This window comes from Trichechus manatus, unplaced genomic scaffold, assembly GCF_000243295.1.
Source record: "Trichechus manatus latirostris isolate Lorelei unplaced genomic scaffold, TriManLat1.0 scaffold00098, whole genome shotgun sequence".
Taxonomy (NCBI): Eukaryota; Metazoa; Chordata; class Mammalia; order Sirenia; family Trichechidae; genus Trichechus; species Trichechus manatus.
The window spans coordinates 934,861-945,795 of NW_004444034.1; the positions used below are offsets into that span (position 1 = coordinate 934,861).

Genomic DNA, 10,935 nt, shown 5'->3' on the forward strand with positions numbered 1-10,935 from the left:
ATTTATTCATAAATATTTATATTTATTAAATTGTACTTTTTACTAAATTTTACTCTTATTATCATCCAAATTAAAATGTTCTCAGTGCTTAGGCAAGTCTTAATAGTTAAAATCCAGAAAGATCTGTCAAACTGAAATCAGAAATATATTCTTAGACTAAAAAATAGACACTCTGACAAGGGAAAAAACTAGCGTTCTTTCTCTTATATCCTTCCCAAACCTAAGTTCTAAAACTAAGATGGGTAGTGCCTCCAGAGGGTCAAGATCTATAAAGTAATGGTGTCCCTTCCACAGCCATTTAAAACATAATCTGGCAACTTGTACTTAGAAATACTTTGTTTATGAAAAATATTGTAGCTGACTGCTTCCTACTGAAGAGGGAAATGGAGGACTGAAAGTACAGCAGAAACCAAAACCTAGGTCCCCTCATACTAACTTTGAAAATCATTTGTGTGAAAGGTAGAGTAAATAAGACCTCACAATTCTTACTTTGTAAGTGGAATAGTCCATATTTAGGATAGGTACTATATGTGGGGACTTGGAATACTCACAAAATCACTTCACCCAAATTATGAGGAATTACTACAATTCTGCCAATTTAGGCAGATACTCACCTAGAAGAACTAGTTGTCAAGGGGAACAGAAAAGCTTTCCTGTGCTTCCTTAAACAGAACCTTATCCATTTGGTTACAGTGAGTTTTGAGAAGACCCAATTTACAGTACACTGCTGAAAGGAGATGAATAATCTGTTAGACTGTATCTGTTAGTTAACTTTTTTTTAAAGCTTTTCATTTTTAAAAATAAAATAATAAATTAGCTACTCTGAACTGATCACTGGGCCAATCACTGTTAATCCTCTGTTATTTCTCAGTTAAAGTGAAGCATTTTCATACCTCAGTTGGAGTTTTCTTGGAAGCTGTTTTAGTAGAAGGATACAAAAAAGGAGGGGTGAAGTGTTAAGGGGGGCAGGTCGCATGACTCACTGATTTCTTATTATGCTACTAAGTGTAAGAATACCACACATGTGATCTAGACAGACAAATCAGTGTTTTAATTTCTTATTACTTAAATAGTAACCACTTTACATTTAAAGGTAAGAAGCCCTGGTGGCACAGTAGTTAAAGCAATCAACCGCTAACCAAAAGGTCAGCAGTTCGAAAACACCTGCGGTTCTGCAGGAGAACGACGTGGCAGTCTGCTTCCAGAGATTTGCAGTCCTGGAAACCCTATGGGGTCACTATGAGTCGGAATCAACTCGATGGCTGTAGGTTTGGTTTTTTGGGGTTTTATGTTTAAGGGTAATATCCTCCAGGCAAAAGAATACAATAGTAAACGGACTTTCCTCTATGACATGTATATTCTATACAGAAACAAATTCATGATTTTCATCTTTAGAGATTTATGTGCAAATCTTCACAAATGTGTGGAGAGTCTGGGCTTTGGTTTTGCTGAAGGAAAGGGGAAAAAAAAGGAGGAAGAATAGTGATATTATACTTCTATTTTATCCTTTTTTTAAAAAAAAAAGTCCTAATTAAACTAGCAGCCTGAGCAAAAGAATACTGCTAGAAAACAGAAATGCTACTACACAAACCAGGGAATGAGGAAAGGGGGATTACAAAGAGTTGGAGACAAAATGGGAAACAGAAAATAGTTACACAGATCTACAGATATCCATTATCTCATGCTCCTAACTTTCTCTTTTCCTTCCCATAGCTTCCTCCCAGACCTAGGACAGTTACCTTCCCCACACCTGGCTCCTGTGCCTACGTGCACTTTGCAATGATACAATTTCAAAAGAAGCCACATTCTTTTCCTTATACCTATCTGAGGCACAAGAGGCCAAAAAGTATACATTAGTTTCTTGGGTGAATCCTGAATTACAGGAGGAGCTGGCTCACTTGAGAGAAGGGAATGGAAGAAATCAGAGCTGTGGTTGCAGAGCTCTATCATAAAACCACACCACAGATACCTACAGCATTCAGCAGACACTTGAACCAATTATTTTAGATATAAACAAAGAATTAGAAGTTTATAATTTTAAGCCTCAATTTCCTTGTCTGCAGCCATAACTTGCCAACAGTTGCAAATTATATATGTCTTGGAAATTAGCCACAGAGGGGAGGAGAAAATGAGTGCATGGCCAAAATGTTCATCATCAGCATTCAATATTAACTATATCTAACATTTTTCACCAAAAAAGCATCTAAGTTCTTAACAATAATTTAAAAAATGATGATAACTATCACAGTTGATGGCCTATCATGTTTCAGGCAATTCCTTAGAAATATTATACATATTACCTCATTTAATCCTCGCAATATATTCCTATTCCCATTTTACAAATAATGGAACTGAGGCCCAGACAAGTATTTTGTCCAAAGTCATACTGTAATTGGTAGAAGGATTTAAACCTCATTCTATTTAGTCTTTTTTCTATTCCATATTACCTCCTTTGAGGTCAGCACCACTTGAAGCAAATATATATTAGTTTACCAATTTATAAACAAAAGCAAAATTTGTTATTAAGTAAACCTGCCCACTCAGTTAATATGAGTTGTACACTATTTACAGTCTTGTGCTACATCACAGGTAGGGCTGCGCCATTATAGGCATTCAATATACTTATGCTGTTCATTCCTTTCGACATGCTCACAGTCAGAACAGTTGCTGCGTTGTTGTTGTTGGTTGCCAGTGAGTCATTTCTGACTCATGAAGACTCCACGTGTGCAGAGCAGAACTGCTCCCATAGAGCTATCAAGGCTATGACCTTTTGGAAGCATATCACCAGGCCTGTCTTCTGAGGCTCCTCTGGATGGGTTTGAATTGCCAACCTTCTGGCTAACAGTTGAGCGGTTAACTGTTTGCACCACTACTACTTCCTAACAACTGAGAGCGGATCCAGTGGCATGAATCTTCCCCTTTGGGAAAATGGAGATACACAACTTAAAAAAAAATCTTACTAAGGTGAGTATCAGTGAATTTGCTAAAATGGAAAGGGAAGTATGTTTCTGCAGCTCATAGTGTCTTTCTAGATAACAGTAGCAGACTGTCTAAAACAAAAAGGAAAGGTATTTATGAAGAAAAAGACTGTGTCTCTCCTTTCAGTCTCCTAGCTTTCCACCCCACTCTATAACATTGAGAAAATCACAGGTCGTAAGTAGTCAGTGGGTAATGCATTTGGGAAACTACATACATCTCAATTTCACCTTTAAAATGTAAAAGGGATTACATACACTTAATTTTAAAAAATACTAAAAAAAAGAAAGAGAAGGAAAAATACCATCAAATACTTTGTGAAAAACTACGGCCATGGAGGAGAGCACGGGACTACTTATTTCTCCAATCCTTTAGAAGGTACTACCCATCGAATAGGCAAAATGTCCAAGAAAGAGAACAAACTGTGCTTAGGAATTACGCTATTCACAATTATCAACTATTACCAGTTCCAAGACCAAAGCACCAGAAACTGGCTAAAATCCTAAAGTTATGCTTAAACCACAAATATAAATTATGAAAATGTATTTTAGCAGCATCTTTGCAAAGATCTTTATCACATTTTCCATTAATTGTCCTATATGAAGAATCAAATCAGCTTCTGTTTATAAGGAACTACCCTAAAGTAAATTAGGGGCAAGTCTTCTTGTACCTCACCACAGTAAAGACAGCCAGCACCTTGACTGCTGCGGAAGTCAGCATTTCAGAGTAAACTTGGCTTCGTCTATGTCAAGGGAAGGAAATTGAACTTAATACTAGGAATTCTATTTTAAGCTCTCCAGTTCTCACTGTGGAAGAAGGTGCATATAAATATGAATAGGGGTAGGCAAGAAAGAACCCCTAGGAAATGGACTGGAACTTGTAGTACAGATGAAAATTCAAGACTTCTAAAATATATATACATACATGCATGTCTAGGTGAATACACACACACTCACACATATGTATGTAGGAATATGTGCATGTGTACATGCATATACATGCATATCGTGTACCCAAACCAAAAACCAAACCCATTGCCGTCGAGTCGATTCTGACTCATAGCTACTCTACAGGACAGAGCAAAACTGCCCCATAGGGTTTCCAAGGCTAAAAATCTTTACAGAAGCAGACTGCCACATCTTTCTCTCATGGAGCAGCTGGTGGGTTGAACAGCTCACTTATTGGTTAGCAGCCAAGCGCTTAACTACGGAACCACTAAAAACCAAAACCCAAACCCACTGCCATCTTGTTGATTCCAACTCATAGCGATCCTACAGGACAGAGTAGAACCGTCCCATAGGGTTTCCAAGGAGTGGCTGGTGGATTAAAACTGCCAGCCCTCTGATTAGCAGCCAAGCTCTTAACCACTGCACCACCAGGGCTCCTATACTGTGTACAAACATACATATATATCCTAGCTTTGTCCACTGAAAAAACCTGGAAGCAAAGATACCAAGAAGCCGGACTATATGAAGAAGAATGAGGCATCAGGATTGGAGGAAGACTCACTAACAACCTGCATTATGCAGATGGTACAACCTTGCTTGCTGAAAGCAAAGAGGACCTGAAGCACTTATCGGCACTTACTAATGAAGATCAAAGACTACAGACTTTAGTATGGATTGTACCTCAATATAAAGAAAACAAAAATCCTCACAACTGGACCAATAAGCAACATTACGATAAATGGAGAAAAACACTGAAGTTGCCAAGGATTTCATTTTACTTGGATCCACAATCAATGCCCATGGAAGCAGCAGTCAAGAAATCAAATGATGTACTGAATTGGGCAAATATGCTGTAAAAGACCTCTTTAAAGTGTTCAAAAGCAAAGATGTCACCATGGTGTAGAGCCCTGCTGGCGCACTGGTTATGAGCTTGGCTGCTAACCAAAAGGTCAGCAGTTCGAATTCAGCAGCCACTCCTTGGAAACCCTACAGGTCAGTTCTACTTTGTCCTATAGGGTTGCTATGAGTCGGAATTGACTCGACAGCAACAGGTTTGGGTTTTTTTGTTTTAAGTATATGGTTATCAATTTTAAAAGATGAATACATTTTTTGACCTTGTGACTTTAAAGTCTTTCTTACCTGTAAGAATTTTCCTGTTTAAATAAGGTACAAAACTTTACAATGTATAATATTTCTACAATGTATAGTGTTGCTAGTTTATTTGCTAAAAAAAGAGATTGATGCTCCCCTCCTCTCCTGCCCCCATGCTACTGTTTCACCTGGGAAAAAAATCCATAAAATTCTAACAACATCATCTTCTTTAAAGTGGTAAAATTGTTAAATACTTTCTATTACCCATGTATGTGGCTGTCTCTTAGCCACCACTGAATGATTAAGAGATTATTCTGTCCATTTAATCTTTTAGCAAAAGTATTACTATGACCTTGACTAATACAAACAAGTAGCATCTCTAACACTAGTTTAACAGTTAAATAAAAATACCTGTTCCAACAAACGGATCAAAGACAATATCATTTTCTTTCACTTTTCCATGGTTGGCCATGATGAATGATAAACCAGCATCCATGCTTGTATTTCCAATAAAGTGTCTCTTTTTGACACTATATGACTCAATAAGCTCCCTCTGTCCATCTGCAATCTAGATCAAAGGTATTTTTCATTAAGTATAACCATTCAGAAAAGATTTAAGATAATCATTCATAATAAAACCAGTTTGATGATGAGAGCCTCTTACCACTTTCTACTGCTCTAAATTTATTCCTTTAAAAAAATGTGATTGAGGTAGTTATGAACAAACACCATCTATTTCTTGATGTCTTTCAATTTACGGTGTCTTTTCAAAGGAAATCTGAATTGGATTTGAATGCAATTATTCCAGGTGTTGGTGATGAATAAATCTGACCTATCATTAATGACATTATTCTATAACATAAGCCACAGCTTCCACCTACCCACCTAAATCCTCCGGGCAGTAAGCAGAACTGTTCTGCAGTAATTCTATTTCTTTTCAGAATGGAAAACCTAGACTGGAAAGCTAGCATCACAGAACTTCGCCTTTTCTCTGCTTTACTGAAAAAGCAGTCCAGATTTTCTAATATTTCTTAATGTTTCCAGGTACATCACTTCCTCCCAGAGTTTTATATTTAACAAGCCTCTTGAACGTCATAGAAATCCTTGCCAAAAAAAAAACCACAGCTACATACTCAACATTGATTTTAATCCATACAGTACCTCTGACCCTTCAGCTACTTTAAAGCTCTATAGTTGAGTCAAGTTTAGTTTTTAGAGAAACAAATGGAGTTTAGCTTTTAAAGATAACAACAAACTGTGAGATGGATAGAAAGAACACCTGCTTACCCATCTACCAAAATAAATGTTATGTGGACTCTCAGGGATGCAGTTTGGGTCCAAACCATAATCCTCCAAAATAGAGAATATATGCTGTGGCTTCTTTAAATTCACTTTTCCTTCAAATGGCAGAAATTCAAGTGCCTGAAAAATAAAAATAACTCTACTGTAATAATTCTACAAAAATTTAAAAGGAATGGTGCTTATCTAATAATACCTAACAAGTCTAGGGTCAGCATATAATAAGATAAAACATGAAAAGTACTTAGCATAAAACGTGGTACAAAATAAGCACTTCACAGATGTTAGGTATTACTATATGTCAACAGCAGCTAGACTAGATTAATCCTATAGAACTTGTGTTAAATTCACTTACATCTATTCGTCTGACTTTTTCTTCTTGTGTCAATGTTTTATTAAATGTATGAATCTTTACTTTGTACGTGGAGTCTGAATGTAGATATGGAACCTAAAATAAAAGCAGATAATTTTTTAAGTTTAGTAATTCTACAGTATCTGCAGATTTGCCTATATAAAGCCATATTTTATTACGTACCATCTTCTCCACAGGGTAGTTTTTAAGAGAACTGTACAGCTCCTCTGGAGATTTTCCATGACCCCATAGTTCAAATATAGACCTAGGGGATAAATGATCAGTACTAACCTCAGTAAAGAAATTAGTTCACACGGTAACAATTAACAGTTATTTCACTAATTCTTTATGCCCAATCTTCTAAAATGGTTATTGCTGATGCCTTCTAAGCTATAAAAGTGAAATCCTGGAAGCAAATATAGCTTAAGTTCAAACCACACATAGGAAATCAACTTTACACAGAAGGAGGGAAAATTCAATATAAGTCGGGTTTTTTTTTTTTTTTCAATTTTTCATGATTATATTTTTATACTAGAACAAATGATACAATAAAATTACTTGTTATTTTAGTGAAACTGGTAAAAATCTGCAGGAAATTCAATTTTTACCAATGTCTTCTCTATATAAAAAAAGAAAAAGAATCAGATAAAAAACGTTACTATTAATATTTAGCTACTATTTTGTAACATTTAATTGCTAATAGTTGCTATCATAACCATTACAAGAACAAAATTCTTACTATAAAAAAAATTGTCAAGCTCTCATCAAAGTCAAAGAACATTTAAACAATTACAAGCAAAATTTCATTGCAATCAGACTACACATCTCTTGGAGTTGGAAACCCTGGTGGCGTAGTGGTTAAGAGCTAAAGCTGCTAACCAAAAGGTCGGCAGTTCGAATCCACCACGTGCTCCTTGGAAACCCTATGGGGCAGTTCTACCCTGCCCTATAGGGTAGCTATGAGTTGGAATCGACTCGATGGCAGTGGGTATTAGCACTGTTCTATTCATCTAAATTCAAACAACTATAATCGGAACTAATGCTGCAATTGGAATGTAAATGTTATCATTTGAAAACTAATTCCTCCTTTTCTTTCTAGTAAATTTATAGAGAGAGGGCTTCTATAATAATACTACTCTTACTTTGTTGTTTTTGTTAGCTCCTGTCAACCCCATACACAACAGGAGCAAAACCCTGCCTCGTCCTGCACCATCCCCATGACTGGCTGCAGATCAGATCATTGTGATCCATAGGGTTTTCTTTGGCTCATTTTCAGAAGTAGATCCCCAAGACTTTTTTCTAGTCCGTCTTAGTCAGGAAGAGCCACTGAATCCTGTTCCCCATCATAGCAATGCACAAGCCTCCCCAGAGAGACAGGTGGTGGCTGCTCAAGAAGTACGCTGGATGAGAATCAAATCCAGGTCCTCCACATGGAAGGAGATAATTCTACCACGGAACCACGACTATCCCCTCCCCTACTCTTACTTAACTATCACTTAAAGATTAACTTCAGCTATGTAAAACATATAGAGAATAAAAAGCAACCAAAAAACAAACAAACTATTCATCCAGGTTTTTTTTTCTTATTCTTAATGTTTAAAAAATTATAAGCTTGTTATATTCATTCATTGATTCAACAAATATTTATTAAAGACTACTATATGCCAAGAATTGTTCTAGGCACTGGGACAGAACAGAGAACAAAACTTGCCTTCAGGTAACTTACATTCTAAGGGAGAAGAAAGATTCCTGGAAACATAAACTGAGGGCAGAATAGATAACTGTCAATCTGAGAACGACTCTGGGTAGGAAAGACTCTAGGTGTGGAATACTTTGAAAAGCAAAGATAATAAAAAATAGTAAGAGCTAACATTAATACAATTCTAAGTACAAGGGCCACAAGCTATCTGGTGGCTTGCATGTTGCTATGATGCTGGAAGTTATGCAACTGGTATTTCAAATACCAGCAGGATCACGACAGTGGGCCTTCCAGACTAAGGCAGACTAGGAAGAAAAGCCTGGCAATGTGTTGTCAAAAATTAGCCAATGGCTCACAACAGAACACTGTATGACCCCCTTCCTTTGGACACACCATCAAGAGGGATCAATTGCTACAGGAAGACATCACGTTTAGTGAAGTGGAGGGCCAACGAGGGTGAGGGAGACCCTCAGTGAGATGGACGGGCACAAGAGCCACAATGATGGACTCAAGCATGCCACTGATCATGACAGGACTGGGCAACATTTCATTCTGCTGTAAATAAGGTCACCATGAGTCAGAGTCACAGTCAACTTGACGGCAGCTATCAATCTAAGCACAAGAGACTGTTCTAAGGACATTTAATATTAACTCATTTATTCCTTTTGGTACCTTATGAGGTAGCTGCCAGTATCATCACCCATTTAACTAATGAGAAAACTAAGGCACAAAGAGATTAAATAACTCTCAGGTCACACAATAAGTTTTGGAACCACAATTCAAAGCCAGTCAGTCTGGCTCCAGAATCCATGCTCTATACTACTATGGTACATTGCTTCTCAGAAATAAAAATGCAAAAAACATAGGAATCCCAGGCCATCCAGGAAAGGGACGAACAATTCTTCACAGCTCACAATAATCCCTAACGAACTATTACACAGTACAGTACAACTAATGCTTATAATGATAATGTAGAGTCAATAAAATATGAAATAATAACTCTATATATCCCTCTTTTCTAAAGGAAATTATACAACATATTAATAAATTTATAATGGTAAAAATAAACAGATCTGGCATTTAACATCACAAACTTCAGTTAATACTGAAACATTAATTTACAATACCTTTTATGATTTATACTTTTTCAGAGTAAACAGTTTTCCTAAATATAACTGCACTATTATGATACATTAAAAAAAAACAAAACAAAACCTGTTGCCATCAAGTCGATTCCGACTCACAGCAACCCTATAGGACGGAGTAGAACTGCCCCATAGAGTTTCCAAAGAGCGCCTGGTGGATTCGAACTGCCGACCTCTTGGTTAGCAGCCATAGCACTTAACCACTACGCCACCAGGGTTTCCATTATGATATATAGTTTAGAGATTATACAGCTAAGGCTCATACAGATTGCCACATTTCCCAAGTGCCACATCTCTATAAGAATGGATGTCACCTTTCAACAATATAAAATCAACAATGAACTAAAACCTTATTAGCAAATAAAAATGCTTTAAAAAACTGTCCTTTGAAGGAAAGAGAGAAATGGAAAAAGAGAGAAATGGAACCGAGAAGGGTACACAGAGTGCTTCAGTGGTTTATATTATAGTTTATTTACCTAAAAAAAAAAAAAAAAAAGGAGTTCCGGCAAAATGGCGCTCAAGGCAGAAGCACCACACCGTCTCTCCACAGCAAAGATCCGGAAAATTAAGCCAAACAGAGAATACAACAATCCTGAAACCCTAAAACATCAAATGAAGAGATAAAGAACTCAGCCAAGCACCAAATGGAGCGAGAAAACTGACAGAGAACGGAGAGCGAGGAGAGATTCATGCAGAGGTCCCCTACCAGCTAACGCAGCGCGGATCCACCAACTTGGACTCCTATCGGAGACCAGCAAACAGGGGGTACGAGAAAGCAGCCTCCCGGAACGTCCAGCGGGAGACAAAACAACCGGTAATTGGCGGTGTGCGCTTGCCCACCCCCCACTCCTCTTTGCTCCGGCTCAGCCTCCTCTGCTTCCCGCGGACATGGTCTCTTGACCGGGAAGCGCCAGCTACTTGGATTCCACACGCCCGAGCGGGCAGCTCTCTGGGTGCCATTTGTTGGCTGCTGGTGTTGCTTTTTTCTGCTTCTTTTTATTTCTTTCTTGCCTCTCGCCATCTCCGCCTCCTTTCGCTTGAGTGCCTCGCTCCATGCGCCATCTTTGTTTCTCCTTGAGGGGCTGCAGAGCACCAGTAATGTGTGATATACGCTTTCCCACTCTCTACCCTTCTTCACCCACACTCGGACCCCTCCACCTCCCGCGGACACAGTCTCTTGTACAGAAACACCAGCCCGCACTAGCTGGCTCTCTGACTGACATTTGTTGGCTGCTAGTGTTGCCTTTTTTTTCCTGCTTCTTTTGATTTCTTACTTGCCTCTCGCCACCTCCCTCTCCTTTCGCTCGAGTGCCTGGCTCCATGCACCATCTTTGCTTCTTCTTGAGGGGCTGCGGAGCTCCATTCGAGTGTGGAGCTGCTTCCCGGTCTGGGCTACCGCGCTGGTGGGATCCCGGGGCTTTTGTT

The 10,935-nt window shown here is 38.2% G+C and overlaps 1 protein-coding gene across 2 annotated transcripts in view; it reads right to left on the bottom strand.

The window, feature by feature from the left end:
- Positions 1–10,935, bottom strand: part of TRMT11 (tRNA methyltransferase 11 homolog) — a 61,585-nt gene that overhangs the window by 32,715 nt on the left and 17,935 nt on the right. For both annotated transcript variants that reach the window (XM_004382717.3, XM_023737154.1), the window contains 4 exons: positions 6,850–6,931; positions 6,670–6,762; positions 6,303–6,437; positions 5,427–5,583 (listed from right to left, as the gene is read on the bottom strand). In XM_004382717.3, coding sequence (XP_004382774.1) covers positions 5,427–5,583; positions 6,303–6,437; positions 6,670–6,762; positions 6,850–6,931 — 467 coding nt within the window. The remainder of the gene's footprint in view (positions 1–5,426; positions 5,584–6,302; positions 6,438–6,669; positions 6,763–6,849; positions 6,932–10,935) is intronic.